The sequence below is a fragment of the Papio anubis genome, chromosome 9 (assembly GCF_008728515.1).
Source record: "Papio anubis isolate 15944 chromosome 9, Panubis1.0, whole genome shotgun sequence".
Classification (NCBI taxonomy): Eukaryota; Metazoa; Chordata; class Mammalia; order Primates; family Cercopithecidae; genus Papio; species Papio anubis.
The window spans coordinates 127541857-127568206 of record NC_044984.1 but is presented as its reverse complement, the minus strand read 5'-3'; the positions used below and the strand labels follow the sequence as shown (position 1 = coordinate 127568206).

The 26350-nt window shown below is 52.9% G+C and overlaps 1 protein-coding gene across 1 annotated transcript; it reads left to right on the top strand.

The window, feature by feature from the left end:
* The first annotated feature begins 7558 nt into the window (after positions 1-7558).
* On the top strand, positions 7559-24642 carry ANHX (anomalous homeobox). The gene is made up of 9 exons (XM_031650983.1): positions 7559-8894; positions 11644-11771; positions 15334-15457; positions 16123-16339; positions 16837-16957; positions 17454-17746; positions 21584-21731; positions 23621-23705; positions 24013-24642. Exons 1-9 carry the CDS (start codon positions 8451-8453, stop codon positions 24097-24099), a joined length of 1647 nt encoding a protein of 548 aa, XP_031506843.1. The 5' UTR covers positions 7559-8450; the 3' UTR covers positions 24100-24642.
* The last annotated feature ends 1708 nt before the right edge of the window (positions 24643-26350 follow it).

Below are 26350 nucleotides of genomic sequence, written 5' to 3'. Positions count from 1 at the left end.
ATGCATCGTTCCTCACCCTACTCCACCTTTGAAGCCCCTCCTGCTTCCAGTTGTCCCCACCTCTGGATGCAATTTCTGACAGTTTGTTTTTTTGAGACGGAGTCTCGCTTCTGCCTGTAGGCTGGGAGTGTGTGGCCATCTCAGCTCTACTGCAAGCTCCACCTCCCAGGTTCACGTATTCTCCTGCCTCTTAGCCTCCCAAGCAGCTGGGACTTTGGTGCTCACCACTCTCCCAGCTTAGTTTCTTTTGGGCTTTAGTAGAGACGGGGTTTCACCAGCTGTGATGCTGACCCTGACTTCTGACTCGTGATTCACCACTCAGCCTCCCAAAGTGCTGGGATTATAGCTCTGTTTCACCAGCCTCTGAGCACATGGCTGACCAGACATCTTATAACTCCCCAGAACCAGTCGCCCCACTACCCTTAAAATTTCTGCTGCTGTGGATCTCCTGAGGCTGCCGGTGCACACCCTCAACCTTGGCAAAATGAATTTCTAAATTACCTGAAACCATCTGGCACAGGCCTACAGCCCCCGAACCTCCCAGGAGCCTCCTGGGCCCCAGGGTCCTGTATGCTGCTGTGGCCGCACCCCACCTGGAGCAACTCTCGACTCTTCCTTACAGCCTCATGAACCTTTCAGTTCCTAAAGCTGTTTAGCCTGTGAAAGGAAAATGAATCTGAGGGCCCAAAAATCACTAATCTAAAGGGAAAAAAGCTGGGAACTGCTTAGGGCAAACCTGCCTCCCCTTCTATTCAAAGTCACCCCTCTGCTCACTGAGATAAGTGCATATCTGATGGCCTCCTTTGGGGAGGCTATTCAGAAACGCAAAAGAATACAACAGTTTGTCTCTCACCTACCTGTGACCTGGAATCCCCCTCCCTGCTTCGAGTTGTCCCGCCTTTCCCGACGGAACCAACGTTCATCTTACATATATTGATGTCTCCTGTCTCCCTAAAATGTATAAAACCAAGCTGTGTCCCGACCACCTTGGGCACATGTCGTCAAGACCCCTGAGGCTGTGTCCCGGGCATGCATCCTCAACCTTCGCAAAATAAACTTTCTAAATTGACTGAGACCATCTCAGATATTCGGGGTTCACAGGTCCATGTATGTGGACGTCCCCTGGGGTAGTGCCCCTCCTCCATTGAGCTCATTCACGTCCTCCTTGTGCGTTTTCTTCACAAGAAATTTCACAGCTACTTGGACCACACTTGTCGGCCCTACAGGAACTGCTGATCTGCACAGGGACATGGGCGGTGTACCTGCTGAGCTGTGTTGAGAGGACCAGGCTACTCTCCTAATTCCGGCTCAGTTAAAAACAAAGGTCGAGCCTGTAATCCCAGCACTTTGGGAGGCCGAGACGGGCGGATCACGAGGTCAGGAGATCGAGACCATCCTGGCTAACACGGTGAAACCCCGTCTCTACTAAAAAGTACAAAAAACTAGCCGGGCGAGGTGGCGAGCGCCTGTTGTCCCAGCTACTCGGGAGGCTGAGCCAGGAGAATGGCGTAAACCCGGGAGCGGAGCTTGCAGTGAGCAGAGATCCGGCCACCGCACTCTAGCCTGGGTGACAGAGCGAGCCTTCGTCTCAAAAAAAAAAAAACAAACAAAAAAAAAAAAAAACAAAGGTCGACAAGTGGAGAAATTTGCTAACCATAACCCTAACCCTAACCCCAACCCCAACTCCAAATTTAACCATAACCCAAAGCTAACCCAAACCCCAACCCTAACCCCAACCCCAACCCTAACCCTAACCCTAAACCCTAACCCAACCCCAACCCTAACCCTAACCCTACCCTAACCCTAACCCTAACCCTAACCCTAACCCTAACCCTAACCCTAAACCCTAACCCAAACCCAACCCTAACCCTAACCCTACCCTAACCCTAACCTAACCCTAACCCTAACCCTACCACGACCCTTGACTCTGACCCCAACCCCTAACCCCAACACTACCGCAACACTAACCCTAACCACTAACCCTAGCACTAATGTTAGCCCTAAGCTTAACCCTAACCCTAAACCCTAACCCTAAACTCAAAGCCAACCTGAACCCTATCCCTATCCCAAATTCTAACACTAACCCCTAAACTTTAACCTGTAATTCTTTTTTTGTTTTGTTTTGTTTTGTTTTTGAGGCACAGTCTTGCTTCTTCTCCCAGGCTGAAGTGCAGTGGTGCAATGTCGGGTCACTTCACGCTTCACCTCCCGGGTTTTATGCCATTATCCCAGCTCAGGCTCCCGAGTAGCTGGGACTATAGGCATGCATCCCCTATGCCCAGCTAATTTTTTTGTATTTTTAGTGGAGACGGGGTTTCACCATGTTAGCCAGGATGGGCTCGATCTCTGAACCTCGTGATCCAACCACCTTGGCCTCCCAAAGTGCTGGGATTACAGGCGTGAGCCACTGCACCTGGCCTAACCTGTAATTCTTAACCGTAACACCTAACTCCTAAACCATAACCTCTAATTCTTCTCTGTAACACCTAACCCTTAACCGATGCCTAATCCCTAAATTCTCACTCTAACACTAACCCTTTTTAGAAATTGTGATTATAGAAACATGTACATTTTTAAGAATCAGTTGTTTCGACGAATATCTACTTCCATAGAGAAAAGACAGATTTAAAAATCTTTATCATTCTGTCCTTTCACGATGTACTTTTATTTTCGTTGGCTTTTACCTCTAAACCACTGTTCACAGGAAATATTCTGGTAAGTTAAAATGCTTTGGTTTAATCAAACCACCCCTGTACCATTTCTGTGACTGCAGACCCATGACTTACCTCAGGTGGGCATTTTGTCATGTCGCAGTTATGGCAGTGTCATGGGAGCATTTGATGACCTGGCACATATGCTCCAAAAATACTTCTGAACTTTCCAACACCACTCCCCATCCTGTACCTGACTTACGAGGGAAAGAAGCAACTATTGCTTCTTTGAAGCTTCAGGTAAAGGAAAACTCAATAATATACATTGTCTTATCCTAAATTTTGATATTCTGTTCATCATAGATTCTTTAACATATATTTTGGTTTTTTAAAAACACTGCATTGGTCGGGTGATGTGGTTCACGCCTGTAATCCCAGCACTTTGGGAAGCCGAGGCGGGCGGATCACAAGGTCAGGAGATCAAGACCATCCTGGCTAACACGGTGAAACCCCGTCTCTACTAAAAAATACAAAAAATTAGCCAGGTGTGGTGGCGGGTGCCTGTAGTCCCAGTTACTTAGGAGGCTGAGGCAGGAGAATGGCGTGAACCCAGGAGGCGGAGTTTGCAGTGAGCCAAGATCGAGCCACTGCACTCCAGCCTGGGTGACAGAGCAAGACTCCATCTCAAAAAAATAAAATAAAATAAAATAAAAACAGTGCATTGCAAAATTATTTATCTTGATTACCGAGTTTTTTGATACTTCACTTGCTTTCATCCCATTCTCAGCCTTATTTGGAAGAAAAGTCATCTGGGACACCTGGGTGGTGCTTATAGATCCACAATCCAGCGGGTGTCATGTTCCCCACCTGCTGGGTTATTATGCTGAGGGGTGAGATTACAACTCAGGTGATTGGAGCAGCCTTGACCATGACCCAGAGGAAGGAACTGCAGGGCTGCAGCTGGCCCCTTCTGGGCTTGTGAAAGAACAGCTTCTGGCCCTCTGAGCAGGGCTGTCACACCAAAGAAGGGGTCATTCCTAATCCTCTCTGGGTCATATGTTGGGGGGTGCTTTAAATGGATGATCCTGTTTTCCTATTCTCTGGCCCTGTCCACATCTGCTTTATAAGGGCTCAAATTCCAAGAAGAAAGGAAGGGCTGATGAATCACTGTCCGAAGCCCTAGGCTCCCTCTGTCCTTCTACAAATTTCTACCCAGGACACCAGACACGCCCTCTCTTTTCCTGCCCGCATATCTCCCTTGGTGCTCCCCAGAAGACTGGCTCTCTATAATTCTGTGAGCCCACATAAGGGGCCTGAAGACTGATCCCCAACAGCTATGAGCCCCCTAATTAGCAGGCAGACATTGGACAGTTCTCCTAAGAGGCACTCAACCCAGGGCCATCCAGCAACTTCAAGATACAGATAGGGCAGGGCTCCCTCAGGGGAGCACCGGTGATGGTGCGCGTTCCTGGGACAGAAGACAGCAGCTCAGGATGAAACAGAGGTTCTTACGAGGTTGACCTAAATCATCTTCCAGCCTTTTGTGGTTCAGCTAATTACGATGGAAGAAATGCAGGAATTCCCAGGAAATTTGTTAAAAAGACACATAATGATAGAAAACTTACCAGATTTTGAATGTGCTAAAGATAGTGTATATAGAAAACAAAATGATGACAAAAATAGCACTTATTGAATATTGACTCTAATTACCTCAGTCCCACCAAGGAAGAGGCCCTATTGTTATCCCCATTATGCCAAAGAGGAGAAAAGGTACAGAGAGGATCAGTAACTTGCTCAAGGTCACACAGCTATTAAGTAACTAAACTGACAGTCTACCCCAGGAAGCATGGGTCCAGGAAGGAAGAGAAAATCTAGAAATAGTGAGTAAGTATGCCTTAGAATGTATGATGTGTTACCAATTGTATTTCACATTAGAGAGCATGGATGGAAAGGAGAGACAGTGTATATTTACAATAGGCACTGGTAACTCAAATTTTTGCACTACCCTTTATTAAAAGTAATGCTTAAAAAGGGTTCATCCACCGGGTGCAGTGGCTCATGCCTGTAATCCCGGCCTTGAGAGGCCGAGGTGGATGGATCACGAGGTCAGGAGATCCGAGACCATCTTGGCTAACACGGTGAAACCCCATCTCTACTAAAAATACAAAAAGTTAGCCAGGTGTGGTGGCGGGCACCTGTAGTCCCAACTACTCGGGAGGCTGAGGCAGGAGAATGACGTGAAACCGGGAGGCGGAGCTTGCAGTGAGCCAAGATCATGCCACTGCACTCCAGCCTCAGCAACAGAGACTGAGACTCCGCGTCAAATAAATAAATAAATAAATTTAAAAGATAAATAAATAAATAAGGGTTCATTCTTGGCCAGGCACAGTGACTCACGCCTGTAATCCCAGCACTTTGGGAGGCTGAGGCAGGCAGATCACGTGACATCAGGAGTTCAAGACCGGCCTGGCCAACAAGGTGAAACCCCATCTCTACTAAAAATACAAAAATGAGCTGGACATGGTGGTGCGCACCTGTAATCCCAGCTACTCGGGAGGCTGAGGCTGGAGAATCACTTAAACCTGGGAGGCAGAGGTTGCAGTGAGCAGAGATTGTGCCACTGCACTCCAGCCTGGGTGCAGAGCAAGACTCCGTCTCAAAAAATAATAAAATAAATTAAAAAGAAGGTAGACTTTCGAGTCTGACAATTAAGAGAGGCCAGCCTGGGCAACACAGCAAGGTCATGTGCCTAAAAAAATAAAAATACATTAAAAATGTGTTGAATTCATTTAAATCGAACAATGTAGATACTTCGACATTTTTGGCCCCATTGTTTTACATTGGCTGGTGCTTAACGGTAGTGAGCAATCGGGACTATTGCTCTCCTCTGTTCTGCACCTCAGACAGCTGCAGTCTGTTCTCCACCCCCTCAGGGGTCTCCAGTCCCAAGAGACTGGGTCAGTCGATGCTGCTTCTCCACAACCTTGTTGTCCTGTTCTTTCCACTCCTTAAAACGAACTTTAAAAATAGAAAACCACAGAAGTATTTTATAAAAATTAGAAAATGTGGATAAGCAAAAAGAAGAAAATTAAAATGCTAAAGAAGATACTGAAACAAAGTGGTAATTGAATCGCCCCAGAGCCACCAGGGTTTAGGATGTGGCATGCATCCTTTTATCTCCGCTTTCCACGTGGACTCCTACATGTGTCTTAGAACACAGCACTCTGCTGTACAATGTATCACGATCATCAGCTGGGCCCAAGCGACCTCAGCATCGCTACTAATAACCTTCCAGGAACCCATCCCCTGTCTGAACCTGGTTTATTTCTCAAATCTTCCGCCAGAGACTTGGATTGTTTTCACATCTTCACTGGAGCAAACACTGAAATGTTTATCCTGCTTGTCTTATGCATTTACTGACTTTTTTCCTTCCAGTTAGACCTTGACTACCTTTGAAAACCAACTCAAGGCCGGGCACAGTGGCGCGCACCTGCGGTTTGGGAGGCTGAGGCGGGAGGATCACTTGACCCCAAGAGGTTGAGGCTGAAGTGAGCTCTGATTGCACCGCCGTACTCCAGCCTGGGCCACACAGCGAGACCCCGCCTCTAAACAAACAACTCAAGGTCTTTGGTCTTGCATTGCCGGGTACCTTCCGAACTTACTGTATAAAACATCAACCCCCCCAAAACAAACAAACAAACAAAAAAAACCACAAACCCACACACACACAAAAACTATAACCTCCACAACGGCAGAGGCTGGACTGTGCCCGTGCCAGGACTTGGGGTGTTCAGTCATCTCCCAGCCACCTTTTGACCAGGTCTGCGAGGATCCCACCCCCGCCCCCGGATCGCCCAGTTGTGCCCGGAGCGCCGGGGGTCACGGAGGTCAGCCGTGGTCAGGCTGCTCCAGGCTTCCCCTGAGGGAACCGCCCGCAGGGCCCACCTGGGTGGAGCCCCCGCCGAGGCTGAGGTCGGAACTCCGCCTGGACCCGGGCGCGTCCCCCGCGGGTCTGTTCCAGGGCGCCCTCCTCCCCCGCGCGGGGAAAGCGCTGCGCCCCGCTGAGCCGCGACCCCAGCTTGACTCGGCTGCGCCTGCGCCGGCGCCAGCACCAGGGCGGGCAGCGCAGGGTCACCCGTGGGTCACGACTCCCTCGGCTCCGCTGCAGGGCGGGGGTCACGGCGCCCCCCCCCCCCCCCGCACCCCGCGATCCGCAGGCCTGCTCCTTCCAGCGCTCGAGAACGCAAAGCTCCAGGCCTTTCTGACCGCGCACTGCGCGCCCCAGAAACCCCAGGTCCCCCGGGACGCCCGGGACTCCTCGGACCCGCAGATGCCACGTACACCGGATCCCCCACAGACCCCTCAGCTCCCCCGGCTTCGCGGTTGCCCGGGAGGCTGAGGGGCGCGGGTCCCCGGGACGGCTTGTGGGCGGGGCCTCGCGGGGATTGGCCGCGGCCTGGATACTTTGTAGCACCCGCACCTTCTGCGCCGCCCCGCGCCTCCTCGCCAGCCCCGGGTGCGCGCCAAGCACGTGCGCCAGGGCTGAAGCGGTCCCGGAGGGTGAGGGGCGCTCGGGCAGGGGAGGGTCCGCGAGGGTGAGGGACGCGCGGGCAGAGGGGTCCTGGAGGGTGAGGGGCACGAGGGCAGGAGTCCCTGAGGGTAAGGGGGCCCCCGGAGGGTGAGGGGGGCGCGGGGGCCGGGGTGAGGCTGAGGGCGGAGCCTCCCGGGCTGGAGCCCCAGGCAGCAGTTTCGGCCTCAGGGAGCAGCGCGCCAGAAAGGTAGGGAGGCGGGGGCCATGGAGGGGGGGTCCCGCCACAGTCGGGAAGCCACGCAGAGCCACCTCCCGCGACCCTTCCCCTCCAGCCGGAGCCGGGTGCCCCTCAGGGCACCGGGCGGACAGGCCAAGGTACCCCACTGGAACCTTTTTCCTTCCTGAAATGGCAGGAACCCCGCCCCTCCCAGAGCCGGTGGGGGTTGGCGTTGCAGGAAACCCAGGCCTGGGAGCCTCCTCTGCCCTCCTCCAAGGCCTCTGCAGCCTCTGTTCCCCCAAGGGACCCCGGGTCCGGGGCCTCCTGCCCACTGTGGCAGCTGGAAACGCAGAGCCCTGACTCGGGACCTGGGTGAGATGGCGCTAGAGCCCAGGAAGGGTGGAGTAGACGAGGTGGTGTCCCTTGGCGGGGCACGGGAGATGATGCAGGCAGAAAGAACCCCTCGCCAGGGAGCGCACAGCCTAGCTGGTTCTTTGAGGCTGTGAGGGTTTACAAACTTTTTGGAATAACAGTGTATTCCGCAGAAGTAAGATCGATTGGGAAAGGTTTTATGTTGGGAAAAGCAGTCACTGGCAGCTGCCTAAATGTCCTCCGGTGAGGCCCCGTTGGAACAAGTCAAGGTCCCTCCTGTGTGGATGCAGGACCAAGCGTGTGATTGCGAAGTGTGTCTTTGACACTGTTTGGATTAAGTGTTGGCATAAGCAGTTTCTGCTGTTAAAACAAGTGCATGTATGTGGATTCAGATGGAAGGCCTTGGCATCTACTGGTGACCCCTGCACACAAGGTCCCTACCCTACTGAGCCCAGAGAAGGAGTGAGATGAAACATAATCACGACGTGTATGACAGCGTGGAGGAAAGGAAGGGCAAGCAGAGCTGAGAGGAACAGGGTGGGCTGTGGACCAGGGTGCCAGGTGGAAGGTTCAGAGAAGTGGAGGAGCTGTTGCAGACAGTACCCAGCCCAGTACTTGGTGCACAGCCGTGTTTGTTAAGGACTAAAGTATTTTGGGGATTAGAAGGAAATTCTAGAGGATGTCTGCTATGGTGGTGCCCTCTCTCGGAATGGGTGAGGTCTTATTCCTACTCTACAAGTGTCCATGGCTCACGAGCCGTGGCATCACCTGCTTTGCAGAGTGGGTTGGGCGATTGATGGAAAGGACGTGGTCAGTGTTGGCCATTCCTGTGACTGTTCTCTGTGTTGGCAGAGTGGCCACGACCCAGCACAGGATGCAGAGCTTCCTGACTCTGCTGAAGGAGCATGAGGACACCCGCGCACCCCCAGCAGAGCTGGTAACCCTTGCAGGCAGACTGTGCCGAGATTTCCAGGATGACCTTGCCCAAGTGCAGCCTTTGGTCGCAGCCATTCTGGACAGCCCCCTCCGCCTGCACCTGCTGGACAATGCAGATGTGGCCCTGGCGTGTGCTCGTGTCCTGGACCAGCAGGAGCAGCAGCAGGCAGCTTGCCGGCTCCTGGAGGTAGGCCTGGGCTACAGGCGTGGGGTACAGAGAGAAGTAGCAACTTCTCCAGGCAGCCTCCACCCATGCCAGGCACTGCAGTGATACCCGGGAGTTAGTAGGAGCCCGTTGGCTGGAGGTCCAACCCCAGGCCTTGGAAAAACGTGGGAGGCGGATTTTATATAAGCTTAGTCCACTCTCATGTTACTGAACTCTAACTAGTTTGGTAATCTGAGTTAAAACTACTCATTCGTCAAATCCCTATTGAGTGGTGATCTGTGACAGGCATGATGCCAACAAAGTGAGTGAATAAAATGCAGTCCTGCCTTTGGAGAGCCAACATCTTAGCAAGGCATTCAGACAGACCCCCTCTCATTCCCTGGCTGCAAGTCTGCAATGGAGAACTCTGAAAAACAAAAGTATCTTTGTCACTCACCTGCTGGTACCTTCAGCCTCAACGCATTAGGCATTGAACCTGACCTGTGCTGATCTGAAGCTATTTACAGTGTTTATTATTCCAACTAATGTGACCACTGAACGTTTTGTGTGCTTGATGACAGGACACTGCCCCAGGTGGCGCTGAGTGGTGCATGTCATGTGCCGGATGCCTGTGTTACTTGCTGAAATCTGAAAAATTCTGAATTGCAGAAAACGTGTGGCCCAAAGGGTTTCCAAAAAGGAATTTGAATGCCTATTTTTCCTTTCTTTGACCCTGTAATACAGTTCATGCATAATTCATTGTGAGTTTACCTTCAAGATACTCAGTTCCTTCCAACCCCACCCCCGCCCACCAAGCTAGTGTGGTGTCCTCCTGCTCCTCCCCCTGTTCACACAGCAGCCAGAGGGAGTTTTTACAATGCAGATGGTGTCATGGTGTGCCCCTGAGCAGTGGCTCCCAGAGCCGGGGCCTGAGCCTGCTGCCGTCCTCTCACCTCTGGCTCCTCCCAGCCTCCTCTGCAGTGGCCATACCAGTCTCCTTGCCATTCCAACTCCCGAGATATTTCCCTGTCCCAAGGCCTTTGCAGGTGTCTTTCCCTCTGTTAGAGGCTGGCGCCTGGCTCTCTGTGTGGCTGGTGCCTTCCTACTTACCCTTCTGGTTTCTACTTTAAATGGCAGCCCATGGAGGTGGTGTCTCCCTCACGCTCCAGTATTGCCCCCTCACTATCCTTTTCTGTCCCTTCCTGTGTCAGGACCAGAAGGTAATGGTCGGCTGGGCCGGGGTGGCTCGCCTGTAATCCCAGCACTTTGGGAGGCTGGAGACGGGTGGATCACGAGGTCAGAGACTTGCACCATCCTGGCTAACACATGGTGAAACCCCCCGTCTCTACTAAAAAATACAAAAACTAGCTACGCAGGTGGTGGCTTCTGTAGTCCCAGGCCACGGGAGGCTGAGGCAGGAGAGAATGGCGGGAACCCGGGAGGCGGAGCTTGCAGTGAGCTGGAGATCCGGCCACTGCACTCCAGCCTGGGCGACAGAGCGAGACTCCGGCCCCAAAAGAAGGTGGTTTGTCATCAGGCTCTTCCATCTTCCTTACTGCACTGAAGGCCCACATGGCAGGGCCGCCACAGCCTTTCTCACTGCAAGATTGGCTGACACACAGCATGACACCTAGAACCTAGCAGGGCTCAAGGTCTTTCAAATCTGTCAAAATAAAAGAAGTAAACAAATGAGGGAGTGCAGAGTTAGAGTTGTAACAACTGCGGTGAAGGCAACCGCTGGCATCAGTGACGAAAACCCCCTGGAGAGGAATTAGAAGCTCAATCAGGGTGACCCATGAGTATGTCTGAGGAGGTGACTTGTGGCTGAGACCTGGGAGGCATGAAGGGACCACCACGTCAAGAACGGGCAGCAACCCCAGCCTGTGCAGAGTGTTCCTGCCCAGTCCTGCCCCCAAGTCAGGGCAGGGGGAGGTTCCCATGCAGGTTCCCTGAAGGCTGCGTGCTGAGAGGAGATGGGGGCACAGAGCCATCGGCTCTGAGGGGTCACTGCTGAGCAAGACTGAGCCTCTCTGATGCCTCAGAGAGAAAGCTGAATGATTCTCAGCACCTCCCTTGCCAGGATGGTCCAGGCAACAATGTAGTTAAAGGCCAGTGTGGGGCCACAGGGATCACTCCTGTGGCAGATGATTGGAATTGAGGAAATTATGGGAGCCACACAGGAATCACGGGAGACCAGCACCAGGCATCTTCCATCATCAGCAAAGTCTGGTTAAGTGGACGGGACCCCTTCATCCCCCTCACCTTAGAATGTGCCAAGTACCCGAGGGGCCAGTACTACTGCTGGGAGACAAAGGTCTTTCACATAAGACTTGAATCACACATCAGGCCCTCAGATCACACCATGTGGTTATAACCACTGCTCCACCTCTCCTTTGCTGTTGGCCAAAAGAGAATTATTGGACTTTCCCTTGCCACGTGTGCCTTACCTTTGAGGTACAGCTGGGAGCTGTGCTCATCTTGTGTTTTGGGGAGGGTTGAAGGTTTAAAGGCAGACTGATGTGAGTGCATCTGCCCAAAGTCTGTGAGGTGACCTGGCAGGCCTAGGGTCATACCGCTGAGCCTGCTGAGAATGGAGCGGGGGCCGTCTGACTCACGCCTGCATTGCGTGGCCACACTGGCACTTTGCAAAATCAGTGGATTTGAACCCAGAACCCTGCTCTTCCCATCACTGCCTTCCCCAAGGCTGAGTCGGTTTGGGATGGCAGACGCAGGTCCCAGCAGTGTTCCAGGATGGGCAGGTGGCCAGGGCTCAGTACACTCTTCTTGGCAGGGGTGCCAGGTGCCAGGAGGCAGCCAGGAGCTGGTGCAGCTCTGGAACGACATCCACTACCATCTGGTCATGAGGAGGCTGGGCGTGGCTGCGCTCACTCCGGTGCAGAAGTTCCGCTGCAGGAAGAGGTAACCCAGAAGCCTTTACTTGTGCATATTTCATGGGGATCCCGAGGGATTAGACGGACCGTGCAAACCCCAGAGGGGCTGAAGCAAAGTAGAGGTGAGGAGATGCGGACGGGAAGTGTCCGGCAGAGCAGTAATAGTCACAGTGTAGTCAGCATAACATGGCTTCAGTGTGGGTCACACCTGTGCTGGATGCTGGTCACTGAGCTGCACTCTCCACCAGCCGCTTCAGTCAGCTGCTGGCTGGAAATGGATGGCTGACCACAGGGTGACTGAGGCTAAGGCCAGGAGGTGGGCATCCTGATCATCTCCGCCCAGCATCCACCCAGGGACTGGCCAGAAAGGGGGCCCTCGGGCCAGGAGCAGTGGAGGTGGAAGGCAGGTGGGAGCGGCACAGCATGTGTCCCCAGGTCATCTAATCCCCACATCTGGGCTCTGGGTGGCCACTGAGGGGCTGCAAGGCCTTTCAAAGAAGTGAGAGTGAGAATGTTGCCAGTGTTATCATGAGTTACACGCCAGGTGCTCAGAACAGTACCAGGCACATGATAGGCACTAAATAAGTGGTAGTCCTTGTCCTCGCCACCATTATCAGCACTAAATCTATGTTACTACTAGTAATTATTATTATCACCATCATCACCACTTATGGATGAGGAAACGGAGGCACAGAAAGGGTAACCTGAGGTTCCACACAAGAGAGAGGTGCAAAGCCAGGACTCTAGCCCAGACACTGAGAAATTGGAGCCTTTAAAAAAAATTCAGACAGGGTCTTGCTCCATTGCCCAGACGAGCGTGCAGTGGCACCGTCACAACTCACTGCAGCCTCCACTTCCCGGGCTCAAGCGATCCTCCCACCTCAGCCCCCCAAGTAGCTGTGACCACCATGACCGGCTAAGTTTTAATTTTTTGTAGAGACAGAGTCTTGCTGTATTTCCCAGGCTGGTCTCAAACTCCTGGTAGCCTTTACTCTTCATCTCAGGTGCTCTCCACCAGTCAGGAAAGGGCTGTAGATCTTGCTGTGAACTCCTGACAGCCCAAGTCATGAAAGATTCCTGAGCCACAGGGCCTGGTTGGTAAGAACACTGGTCGCTGGAGGAAGAAGACGTGGGTACCTTTTTGGCCCAGAGAATGTTCTTGTGTGGTACCCATCAAACAGAGTGACGGAGTAAGACAAGTCGTCAGAAGCCCTGCAGTAAATCAGCTGTGGGGTCTTCAGGGGATGTGACTGTAGCCCTCCGTGGGCATGCTGGCAGCCCGCCAGAGTGCAGTGGTGTCATCTTGTCATCTTGTCGACATGTTTGTTAAGTGTCTCCTGCCTGCTGGGTTCTGGGAGGTGCTGGGGATGAAGGCCAGGCTCTGCCTCCATGGAACTGACATTGGGATGTGGACAATGGCCGACAGACGAGGAAATAGAGTAGATCACATAATTCAGAGAGTGAGAAGTGCTATGCAGAGAATAGGTTCAGAAGAGGGCTGTGCGAGGTTGGCTGCTTTAGATGGGGTGGTCAGTGCAGGCTGGTCCTAGTCTTGGAGGAGAGTCTTGAGTGTGGTGACGTGCCAGCCACGTGCGCAGAAGTTTCCAGGAAGGGGCAGCACATTCAAAGACTTGGGGTCAGAGAAGCTTGGTGTTCAGGGCCAGATGGGAAATATTTCGGGGTGTATGTGTTCACAGCCCTTGAAAAATGTGAAAACAATTCTTAGCCTGTGACTGTAGAAGCAGGTGGTGGAATGGATTCACCCACCCTGCCTTAGAGGCTGATGAGCAGCAGGAGGACATTGGGCCTGCAGCCATGGTAGCTGCTGGTTTGGGTTATGACCATGCTGATGGTCCCCGGGGGGTGTCAGGAAGGGATGGCATCTGAGTCACACCAGATGCAGATACAGGGATCAGGAGTAGATGCTGGAGTTTCTAAGAGGTTCCAGGCATGGCCCAGGGCTGGGATAGTGGCTGGGGAAAGTGGACAGGGTTGTGTCAGGGTAGATTTTGGAGGTGGAGCTGGGGGGTTTGCTGGTGGGCTGAACACATTGAAGGAGGTAAAGAGAGGACTGAAGTAGACTCCAGGGCTCTTGGCCTGTGTGGGAACCACCAGGAGCATGAGGGTTCCTTCACTGAGGTGCACAGGGTCTGGGGAAAAGTTTGGAGAAGGGGGATGGAGTTCTTTTGGGATTCGTGATGTGTGAGACGCATTTTAGATGTCCAAGTAGGCACTGGGATGACACGTCTTCTATAGACAAGTAATATTGGTTCATATGTCATCTTTTTCTTATGAAATATTCACATCAGCTCAGCACTAGAGAGGAGCATAACCAGCTGGACCCCCGGTGTCCAGCTCCAGCACTTCTCAGACACGTGTCCCTTTGTCATCTCTGTGAGTGACACTGAAACCCTGGTAGGACACAGAGAAAGGAGGGGTCCTCTATGCTCAGGGGACAGACCTCTGGGACTTTGCAGCCCAGAGGAGGATGAGGAAGATTTAGCTGAGACATGGCCAGTGAGAGGAAGAGGAAATCCAGAAGTACACAGAGTTCAGAAACCAGTGAGGCTGAGGAGGTGCCAGTTAAGAGGAGAGCTGAGAAATGAACTTTGGATTTTGTGAACTGGGCAAGTGCTTTTAGTGGTAAGGTGCAGGGATCCAGGCGTGTCACAGAGACAGGGAGACAGTGGCAGTGATCCCAGATCATTGTTCGAGAAGTTCAGCTGGGACGGGAGCAGAGTCATGGGGTAACCACTGGAGGTGAGAAATTTACAGAGCTTAGCAGCTCAGGAGAATGACTTACTAGAAGAAATTCTGATGGTGGGAAGCAGGGAGTTAGTTCAGGGGAGCGTTCTTAGTGATGTGAGGGATGAGCAGGTGCCACGGCTGGAGCCCCCCCTCACCAGGGGCCCCACAGGCATTTGGGGAGTGCAGAAGGGCTGGCAGGTTTGGTGGGGGCACAGGTGATGCTTCTCTTCTGAGAACATGTTGGTGAAATGACAACCAGATCACCCAAGGACAATGAGTCTTGGGAGGAGGTGTTGGGGGTGAGAGAAGAAGGGAGAAAGCTGACGTGGCCATGCAGGGTGGCAGGGGTGTGAGTGCTGCAAGCCTCAGAGGACTCATGCAAGAATGGGGCTGATACCTGGAAACCAGCGATGAACAGAAAGCACTGCATGGGAAAGCACACACAGGGTGGCAGCCAAGTCCTGAGGACAACAGTGTGTGTGTGTGTGTGTCCGGGAGGGCCATCCACGGGAGCTCCGTGGGCTGAGGACACCTGTGTGTGAGTATATCCAGGAAGGCCGTGCACGGGACTCCATGGGCTGAGATGCACCCAGGAGCACTGCAAGGGCCCACAGAGGGTGCTCCTCACAGCCGCCTATAGATGTTCTGGAACAGTATATGTCAGGGTGTGTACATGTCTGTGGGAGAGACTCTAGTTTTCACTAACTGGAGGCAGAGAGAGGCATCCCCCAGGAGGAGGCACAGGGAAGGAAGTGTCACCTTCTGCAAAGGGCCAGGCCTGGAGAAGGGAACAGATTTGGAGGGGTCCTGTCTGTTACCACCTCCTCACTGTCCTCACCCAGGAACCCTCCGCCCCCCTCCCTCTGCCCGGAGGGGCTGAAGAGCCGGAACTTCCCCAGAGAGGTTCGTGAGAAGCTGCACAATTTCGCTGTGAGGGTGAACACCAACCCCAGCAAGACTGAGAGGGTAAGAATAGAAGACACCAGGACCCAGGGGGTCCCCGCCTGGTGCCTCCCCCTCCCTCAAGGGGATACCCCCACCCCAGGCTCCTCAGTGGCCCCATCCCCCAGGGTGCTGTTGGCTTCAGCCGCTCCTCTGGACAGGGACCTTGTTGATAGGCAGCCCCTGCAGACTGTCCTGTCTGCCACATGAAAGGTTTCATTTTCTCACGTGGAGTCATAACTTCGTGTCTGTGGCGCCACGGCTGCTCACTCAGCACCCACTGTGTGCCAGGCACCGGGACGATGGGTTGAGGCATCCACCAGCTGACATGCTCTCCACTGCACAGTGGGTTTGTGCCAGGCACGGGCAGTGTGGTTCCCTCCAGTGGCTTGCGGTGGCCCCGGGCATGTTTTCTGAGTGGACCTAGCAAGGGCCCCACTCAGGGGGACGTGCACGTGTGGCTGTGCAGACAGCCTGACCTGGCCTCACTGCTCAGGGCATGGGGATCAGCCCAGGGAGGTGAGGCCTGCATGTTCTGCTCATGCTCGCTGCTCCCTGCTGTCCTTGGAGAGGTTAGGCTGGACTCTCAGCCCCTTTCTTGGTGTAAATGAGCTGTCAGAGCCACTTCTACACACCCCCTGTCCTCAGGGAATGGAAGCAGGGCTAGAAGTGTTGTTGTTTGGGGGCAGGAGAACTTGGCATTGGAGACAAGCTTGACCCCTGAGCAGGTGTACAACTGGTTTGCCAATTACCGGCGCCGCCAAAGAGCCCTTCCCCAGCACATGGAGCCAGCCCAGCAGGCCACAGCTGAAGACCCTGGTGCAAGGGAGAGGGGTCCTGACCTCCTGCAGCCCTCAGGCAACCCCCATGTTGACTCTGGGTTTGTGGACAGGCCTCAGTGGTCAGGTGAGTGGCCCGAGGGCCCCAGTCTCCTGGTAGTTGGGGAGCTGCTTTCTGATGGGCCGGGCTTAGGTAGCCACGCTGGTTACAGGGGTAGCCCTCCCCCAATCAATAGGTTCCAGGTGTCCCTCTGTGGGAGCAAGATCACAGGGTCTGAGGGTCTGAGGCTCAAGACTGGCCCAGGTTAGGCTGTGGCTGCCCCTCTGCATTTCGAGGTCACTGTGTGGCCGGGCCAGGAGCTGGGCTGGGGAGGAGGGCATCATGTGGCCAGAGGAGGAGTTGGTGAGTCAGTTTGAGAAGTGAACCAAGCACCAGGATTTGGGGTGTCCTGGGTTGGCAATTAGGGATCGTTGGTTCACACCAAAGATAGGACAAGAAGCAAAAATATTGGGATGGCCCCATGGCAACAACCTTTTCCATCAGCAGGGCTGCTTATACCTGCTGGGAAGGAGGCTGGGAACCAGAGCCTCACTAAGCCTCCCCTCCCATCTCATTACTTTCAGAGGAACGTGAGGAAAAGGGGCCTCCACAGTCCCCACAGACCACCCAAGGACCATGGCAGCCACTGGCCTTAGCCCCAGCCTTTCCTGCAGATGAGACAGTCTCAAAGCCACTGGATGTCAGGTACTATCATCTCCACAGCCATGGAATCATCTCACTTATTCAGTTCCCTTTCCTCAAGTGGAGACTGGGGCATGGAGTAGGCATAGGGGTGACAGGACCCCCACACTGGGATCAGGTCAGACCCCAGGGAGAGGGAAGCCACCAGCAAGGAGCCCACGTCAGGGACTGGGGTGGGGGACAGCTTCTTCTGACCCCACACGTGCTCCTGCCGCCTGACTCATCTCCTGAGTTCATGTCTGTCTTGGAGAACGTGGGGACAGACTTAGAAAGAAACACATGCAGGCCTGCCACCTAAAGACAAACCCAGCTGTCCCTGTGGTTTGTTTCTAGTACTTTGTCTGTTTTGATTTTCATTGAGTTAATACGAGCCAGTATCTCTTGAGTTCCTACTGCACACCAGTGCTGTTTGAGCACCATTGTGCACCCTATGCTCCCTCCTGCCCTGCCCTGAGGGAGGCTCTGCCCACCAAGAGACAGTGTTCTCCATGTCCCCCAGGTCTCTGCCGGGTGGTGAGATGTACCAGGAGGGGCCTGGCCATGATCCTGCCACCCTCCCCGTCTTCTGCCCTGGCCCTGGCCTCTGCCCTCTGGCTGCTGGCAATGACATGCTGGACCCCTCTCTGGCTGCCCCTGAATCTTGGCTGATGTCTCTTGCACTGGCGTCCTCCAAGGAAGTTTCCTTCCAGACTGGGCAGCTGGTCCACAGCCATGGGCTGGACTTCATGATGGGCCCTGCAGACACCGCTGTGGCTGTGTCCATTGCCACCCTTGGAGATCCCAGCCCTACAGGTGGGTCCACTTCAGACAGACCGTGAGTTTCAGCACCAGACACTGTGACTACTCAGGTCCTGTTTGAGGGCATAGAAGTGTGGGTAGGGCCACATGGCTTGAACCCATGGTATTTCATTAGACCTGGAACCAATGTAGCCAGAACAAAGACTCTTCCCACAAACATCCCAGATTATTTCTCATCTATTTTTGTGTGTGTGGGGCGGGGGGTGTATGTGTGTATGCATATCACTGGAGAGGAAGAGTTAAGTTGAAAGGAAGGAGCTGCCATCCTCTGCTCTCCACTGCAGTCCACTTGATTTATCTGTTAACACCGGGTGCAGCAGAGGAGGCTGAGCTCCTTAGACTCCCCACTTGTCCACCGCCCTTACCTGTAGTAGAGATCCCATGATTTTAGTTTCTAAGTTACTGAAGCTGTAAAATCATTTAAAGAATATGTATTTAGAAGTATATTTTGTCCAGAATCGTGTGATTTCTCACTTTGTAAGGTGGAAATTGGCTCTATGCAATTTCTTTTTTTTTTTTCTGAGATGGAGTCTTAGTCTGTCGCCCAGGCTAGAGTACAGTGGCACAATCTCGGCTCACTGAAACCTCTGCCTCCAAGGTTCAAGCGATTCTCCTGCCTCAGCCTCCCGAGTAGGTGGAACTACAGGCACCTGCCACCACACCCGGCAAAATTTTCGTATTTTCAGTAGAGACGGGGTTTCGCCATGTTGGCCAGACTGGTCTCAAACTCCTGACCTCAAGGGATCCACCCACCTCAGCCTCCCAAAATGCTGGGATTATAGGTGTGAGCCACTGTGCCCAGCCAAATTCACCTATATTTAATATTCTATAGGTATATACATCTTTTCTCTTCAGCTTTTTTTTCTTCTTGGAGCTTTTCCATGCCTTTCCTTTTTCTTTTTACATTGTCTGTTTTTATCACATTTTTAACATCTTCCAGCATTTGAAGCATCCCATCTAAAAACTCACTGTTGGGGGCCCTCCATTTTCCTTTTCCCATCCAAGTGACAGCTCCCTAGGCCTGGAGTGAAGCCACTGTCCACAGTGCTCCCGTGCTGCGTCCCTGGGTTTACTCCAGGGTGTCCTGAATTTCAGGTCTGGTTCTTTCTTTATTTGACTCCCTTGTTTTGTTTGCCAACGGTTTCAGTTAACTTTTCGAGAAATGGTGCCTGCAAGGTAAATTATCCGAGTCCTCATTTGTTCGAAAAATGTCTTTAGTCTGTTCTCAAGTTTGGTTAACAATTTTGCAAGGACGGAATTCTGAGTTGAAATACTTTTTACCCCTCATAATTTCTTGGAGCTTTTAGATTCTTTTTTTCTTCTTCTTTTTTTTTTTTTTTTTTGGTCTTAAAGTTCTGAAATTTCACACTGAGGGTCCGAGGTGTGGGTCTTTTTACTTCATCTTGCTGTTAAGACTTTAATCTTAAAGAATAAGGTCTCCTGACTGGGCGCAGTGGCTCAAGCCTGTAATCCCAGCACTTTGGGAGGCCGAGGCAGGCGGATCATGAGGTCAAGACATCGAGACCAACCTGGCCAATATGCTGAAACCCCATCTGTACTCAAAAATATAAAAAAATTAGCTGGGCATGGTGGCGTGCGCCTGTAGTCCCAGCTACATGGGAGGCTGAGGCAGGATAATCACTTGAACCCGGGAGGTGGAGGTTGCAGTGAGCCGAGATTGGACCGCTGCACTCCAGCCTGGGTGACAGAGTGAGGCTCTGTCTCAAAAAATAATAATAATAAGGTCTCCTGTAAGCTCTGGGCATTTTTTTCTAATATCCTTTGATAGTATCTTTGATAAGTTCCTGCTTCCATGTTTTCAGCTCTCTCTTTAAAGCACAAGTGTTATTTGGATGTTGGAACTCTGGGACCAGTCTCCCAGAGAATTTACCTTTTATCTTGTATTTTTTTAATTGCATGTGTGTTTTGGGTATTTCTTAAATTCTGTTATCTGATTTTTTTGTTTTAACAGTTGTATATCTTTTTTTTTTTTTTTTTTTTGAGACGGAGTTTCGATCTTGTTGCCCAGGCTGGAGTGCAATGGCGCGATCTCGGCTCACTGAAACGTCTGCCTCCCAGGTTCAAGCGATTCTTCTGCCTCAGCCTCCCAAGTACCTGGGATTACAGGCATGTGCCACCATGCTGGCTAATTTTGTATTTTTAGTTGAGATGGGGTTTCACCATGTTGGTCAGGCTGGTCTCGAACTCCTGACCTCCAGTGATCCACCTGTCTCAGCTTCCCAAAGTGTGGGATTACAGGCATGAGCCTCCGTGCCCGGCCAACAGTTGTATATCTTAAGAGAATTTCAATCCTTCTTTACAGATCTCTGAACTCTTCTTCCTTCATAGATTATGTTACTTTCTATGGATGCAATATCTTATACTTCTCTAAGGTTCCTAATAATAATTTTTTTTAATGTGCTTCATTGGCTGAACGCAGGACTGTTGGGACTGTGGATTCTGGCCCTTCCTTGATGCAGGGCTAGAAAGAGGAAGGGATCTTAGGGCTCGCTCCTCTGGAGAGGACTTGTCAGTTTGATCATACTGACCTTTCCTTTTTTGCTGTCCTTTTTATTTAACTGTTGGAGACTCACATGTGCCTGTCTATACTTAACGAGGCTGGAGTGGGGACGGTCACTGGATGTCTTCACACTGGGACAAGAGGAGCTGGTCTTCAAACCTGGGGCCTGCACAAGTGAGGGGGGATGTTCTGTGGGAATCAGCGAAGTCCTTTGTTCTGTCTGTTGAAACCCCTGCCTTCAGGTTCCCTGCTGCTGCCTGGGCACCTGGATGTTCTCCCTCTCTTGAGCTCCTTGGGAATCTCAGCCCCTGCCCCACACCCCAGCTCCCTGCCAGACACCCCATCCCCATGGGCTGCACTTGCGTCCTGACTGCACAATGTGGACATAGTGCTCATGGCTTTCCCTTTCTCTTGGAAAGACAATGTGTAATCTATTGCTGTACTATGATGGATGGAACCAGAATGTCCAAACTGGTGCTTGAACATTATTTCTTCTCTCCAGAATGTCTGTAAGATCTGCATGAAAGAAGAAATAGCAGAAAGCAGGCACATGGTCAGGAAGGTCCCTTTGACCTAAGGCGGCCCTGGGCAGCTGGGCACCAGGCTAGGTGGTCACTCTGCTGTACAGGAAGGACCACGTGAGCCTCACCCCGAGGCCTGTTGTTCTGTGTCTTTAGATCAGGGCTATCTTATTGCTTGTTTTACAGCCTAATAGACTCAGGGCAGGAAAAAATCCTGCCTTTTCAGGCCACAGCTCTCCTAAATGTCCACCCAGAATTGACCAAATCCACAGTAGCTTGTCTAAGAGCGGGTGATGTTCTGAGATACGCTCTGGAAAGTCACCGGGAGTGGAAACTAGTGATAGCTTATACCTCAGTGGCATCTTGGTAACCTTGGTAGGAGGTAACAGTGGAAACCACCAAGGGCTGGTGGCCGAGCACTCCGTGAACCAGCCACAAGAGGAGACTGAGGGCTCCTAGCACATTCTTCTGCACCAGCAGGGCGGAGCAAGCTGCAGACTCTGACTCTGGCACTGAAGGCACATGAGGTCTGTGATGACAGCAGCGTTTAAAGTCAGCAGAATGCAACCGCATCTTGGTCTCTGGAAGCCTGGAAAGGCTGTTGAGATCGATGGTTGCGACAGTTCCTTCCTCAGAGAGGGAGACTGAGGCCCTGGGACCGTGAATCTGGTTCACGTGGCCCGGGCTGGTGGGGCCGCAGGCTGCATCTGCTTTGAGGTCTTGGTTGCGTCACACGTGGGCTGTGCTCCTTTCTCCTGCCAGTGTGCTGTGGAATCTCATTACATGCAGGGTTTGCTGGCCCCCCCAGTGGCTATCCCCAGAGCGTGCAGTTGGAGGAGGGTCTGGGCACAAGCGGTGGACAGACAGAGCTACGGGTGGGCAGCTTTCTGGTGACACAGCCCCCACTGCAAGCTCCTGAATTCATCCTCACCCAGAGGTAAGCCCTCAAGAGCCACAGGCCTGGACAATACTTACCACGGGCCACAAGGTATGGTAATGCCCAATTTATAGACTCACCATCCCAGACTGTGCAGATAGGGCCCTTACCTTTGGATTGCTGAAAACTGTAACAGTCCCCCCCGGCCTACATCTACGAAGAAAAGGGTAGTTTTTCTCTCAAAAGAGCACCCCAAAACATCAGAGCAGATGTGGGCATCCCATTTATTGGTCATAATCAGGGTTCACCCTTCCCCCCAAATCACCCTGGACCCCCGCAGCCTCTTGCTAGGGTTTCCTTTTCCCTGAGCAAACACTGTCAGTTTTTGAGCAGAATCAAGATCCCGATTTTCTATTCTGAATTGTAGTTTTAAAGGGACTTGGGGGGTCTGGAACAGCCTCCCTGACACTTGCTGTTGATAGTGTTAGTGCTGTAGACTTCAGAAACAGAAGATGAGCAGGGCCTTCGGGGCCAGCACAGCAGGTGGGATCCTGCAGAGACAGGAGGGATGGAGGAGTGTGGCAGGGTGGCCTGGGGTCCTCTGGTGGGGAGGCGATCACCCCCACCACTCCTGTTCTAGCAGACGCCCCATCTTCTCTACAGGAGGGCCACCAGGAGCAGAGCAGGTCCCGAGGGTGTGGGGTCTCCCTCATCAGGGAGCTGAAACCAGGTTGACTCAAGGCTCGTGCTAGTGAGGGCAGAATTACAGGGGGACAGAGGAGAAAAGGGGGAACGGCCCCTAAATCACATGGTCTGCTTGCTGAAACAGCCAGATTGTGAGAAAATGTACACCACACAGATGGACTCACTTTTCCATTCATGGCTAAGAGCTGACACCAGGCAGAGTCTGCCATGGCCACGGTGTCCCCTGTGTCTTGCCTGACCTCTCCACATGGCCATCTCGACCCCTCCTCTTGCTCCCCCAACTCCCATGCCTCCCCACTCCGATCTGAAGGCCATTCTTCAACCTGAACGTCAGTTCCTTCGTTCAAAGTGGCTTCGTTGCGGTGTGATTGGCTGTACATGTGTAGATGGAGCACCTGAATTTTCTCAGTGTGACTTTCGCATCCACACGAGGCCACCACTGTGATGAAGGTCTTCAGTGTACCCTTCTGCCCTTCGCCTCTCCCTGGCCACCCAGGACCATGGATCTGCTTCTGTCACTAAGGATTAGCTGCATTTTATAGAATTTCACGTAAATATGGTATACTTTCGGGTCTTTGTTTTGGTCTGGTCTGGCTTCCTTCACTCTGCATGACAACTTTGAGAGTCACTGTGTTGTGGATGCATGAACAGTTCATTCCTCTCTGTGGAGCGACGTGCCACGGCATGGATGTGCTGTCGCTTCTTCACCCTCATCCTATGGATGGGGATTTGGGGGCATCACAGATAAGGCTGCTGTGAACATCCTGTATGTGTATAGTCTGCACACCTGCTTTCATTTCTCATGGTGCATGCCCAGGAGAGCCGTGGCCATGTCACGTGCTAGGTATGCGTTGACCTTGCTGAGGAACCACTGACCCTTGCCCTGAGTGACTGTGCCGTGCATCCCTGCTCTCCCTCCTGCTCCCTGAAATCTTGTCTCCACAGCCCAGGCCTGTTCCTCCTTTGAGGTCTCTGTTTCCTCCACATTTCTGCTCACTGGCTCTTCCATGAGCCTGCTCTGAGCCCTCTGTGCAGTTGCCCCTATGACCCACCAGGTGACCCTGCTCTCCGTGTAACATTCCCCTCCTAACACCCTACATACATTACAACCCTGCAGGAAGAGAGTGTTCTGATAAGTCAAGTATTAGAATGGCTCCTGTTGAGGAAGAAAGCACAGCTGGGTGGATTTTGTCACCCAGTGTCCCCTTGAGACAGGGCCTATCCTTACACTGTCTCTTTTCCAGCCCTCTGGAGCTGGCCCCAGCCCCATCTGCCTTCCCCGGCCCTGTGTCTGCCATGGAGCTGAGCCAGGCCCTGCCCTCCAGCCAGGTGAGGCTTCCCTGTGAGCACTAAAGGATTCCCTCTTTACTCCTGGATCTGCAGCTCATGGTGCTGAGGAGGGTTCAGCTCGTGCCACTGGAGGGAATACACCAGGCAAAGATGAACAAGGGACAAGGATGATTTGTGGCTAGACATTACTGGACTGGGAGCTGGGGTGAGGGATGCTGTGGGGCAATGTTCCCTCCTGAGCCCAGACTTGGAGGGGTCTTCCCAAGGTCAGGAGGTGCCCAGGTGGGAAGGCCGATCTTGAGCCTGGAAAGGAAGCCTCTGTGTTTAACATTGTGTTTTCTTCCAGGTGCAGTGTTCCAACAGCCAGGCCTCTGGTGATGCCTTCTGGGGAGCCAGGATGCTCCTTGAGTTTTCAGGGAGCAGCCTGGGCTGAACTATCCTCAGCAGCCAGGTGGCACCCCAGGAGGAGCAGGTGTGGATGGTCTGGCTGGTCAACACAAGGAGTTGCAGAGCTTCATCCTGAATACAAAATGAAGGTCCCTAGAGTTCCCCTGGGGGCTCTGCTGAAAAGCATTGATTCTTTCCCACTGCCATGTTTGAATAGTTTGGTTGGCAATTCCCTGTAGTTGAGAAATGTTCATGGGATCAGAAGTCAAAGGTGTCCCACTCAGGCAGCTCTGGATCAGTCAGGCTCCGGGGCACTTGTGGGCAGAGAAGGCCATTCTAGAGAGGGGAGTGTTCCGCTGCTGGCTGCCTTGCCATCTGCCCATGCACAAGGCCAGACTTCTCCACCAAGTTAACTGAGTGAGGTATGAGGAGTGTCCTGAGATTTCTGTGTGTAGGGACTTCGAGTACTGGGAGGCAGACCTGTCTGTGAATGGCCCAGGCAGGGCAGAGTAGGCTGGGTTTTCCCTTCAGGTTGTAATTCACTGTGTCTATGACACAAATGTTGTCAATTAAAGTTTAATGTTTTGAACTCCCTTGTATTCACTTAACCATGTATCCTGGGCATCTGTCCATGCCAAAGTACAGAGATGAACATCAGCCTTTCCACCCGGGGCCAGCGTTTCATGATGTGGGTGTACATTAACCATGCAGCAGTGTCCGACAGATGGACATCTGGATGGTTTCTAGTGTCTGTTTTATATGCAGCATTTGGGTGGGCAACCCTGTCCTCTGCTCTTTGCCCTTCACCTGGTTATTATTAGGATAAATTCCTGGAAGCTGAATTTCTGGGTCGGTTATGGTAGCCCTAGGTGTGGACTGTGGGTTTTGGAGTGTCTGTGACTGACCTTGTGCTCACCTGGCCACGTGCCCATCTCAGGGGAGAGCCACAAGTGGTCTGGGCTGAGGTCAATAGCCCTTAACCCAGAGAATTCAGACTCTGGCTCTGCTCTCAGGAGCTCCCAGGCTGCTCTGTGAGAGACAGGAGCACAAATACCAACCTTCCTGTGGGGTCATGGGTGGAACAGGAGGAGGAGCCATGGCTGGGAGATCTGACAGTGGGGGTCGGGGGAACAGGAGAATCTTGACGGAGGTTGGAGGAGGGTATTGTGATAGGAAGGGAATGGGGTAGTGTGGCAAAGAGAACAGGAGCTTTGGTATCTGGCGACCATTGCATTGCTCACCTGTGGCCCCATGCATCCCTGGCAATCCCCAGGCCTGGAGAAGCAGGAGGGCACTGGGACCAGCTTCCCAGCCATCCTGAGTTTGAAGAATGTGCTGCCAGCAGGGTGGTGTGGAGTGGGGGGCACAGCTGCTTGCCTACCTGTCGCAGGAGAACCGGCCCCCATGTTCCCCACAGGCCGGCTCCCCCAGACTCAGAGGGCAGAAGCAGCGGCAGTGACTACTGTGCCTTGGGCTGCTATGGGAGGGCCTTTGGCCCTCCCAGGAAACACACAGAGCCTGGGCCTAACCCAGCCCTGGGCTGGGGCCTTTCCTGCAACCAGCAGGGCCCAGAGACCCAGCAAAGAGGCACTGGGTGCTAGCTGGTCACAGCCAGAGGCCCAGGCTGCACAAGGATCTCCAGGGCATGTTGTTCCCTCCTGTCTTCAGCAGGTCTGTCCTGAACGTTCTAGAGTCCTGACTCAGCTGTATCATGTCCATTCTAGAGAAAATGGACTCAAGTCTCTGGAGCCAGCCCTTGGCTAGGACTGGACCTCCTGAAAGGGGATCCCTAGCAGTGGCTGCAGGTACTGCCAGGATGGAAGCTGGAGGCTCCTCACTGTCTCTGTTCACCTGTGAGGAGGAGCTGCTACCCACAGGCCCTTCCTTCCCGTCTCCTTTCTGGCTTTATCCCTGGCCTCTGTGACAATGGCATGTGGCCCCACAGCCTGTTCTGCCCTCACCCCATTAAAGGACCAGCTTGAGTCCAGTGGACACAGGTGAGGCACCATAACCAAGTGGTGTGACCCCTTTCTGTGCCTTCCTGAGGCACCTGTCTAGAGAATGAAGGGACATAATGGCTGTTCCAGTGGATTGACGGCTGGGAGGAGGGGCCAAGAGAGGTATGAGGGGTGGGGTTTGACCAGCCCTGGGCTTTCTGGACTCCAGGGACAGCAAGGTGGGGGCTCAGGGCAGCTCCAGTGACAGCAAGGTAGAGGCTCAGGTGCAGCCCCAGGGACAGCAAGGTAGAGGCTCAGGACAGTCCCAGGGACAGCGGGGTGGAGGCTTAGGTGCAGCCC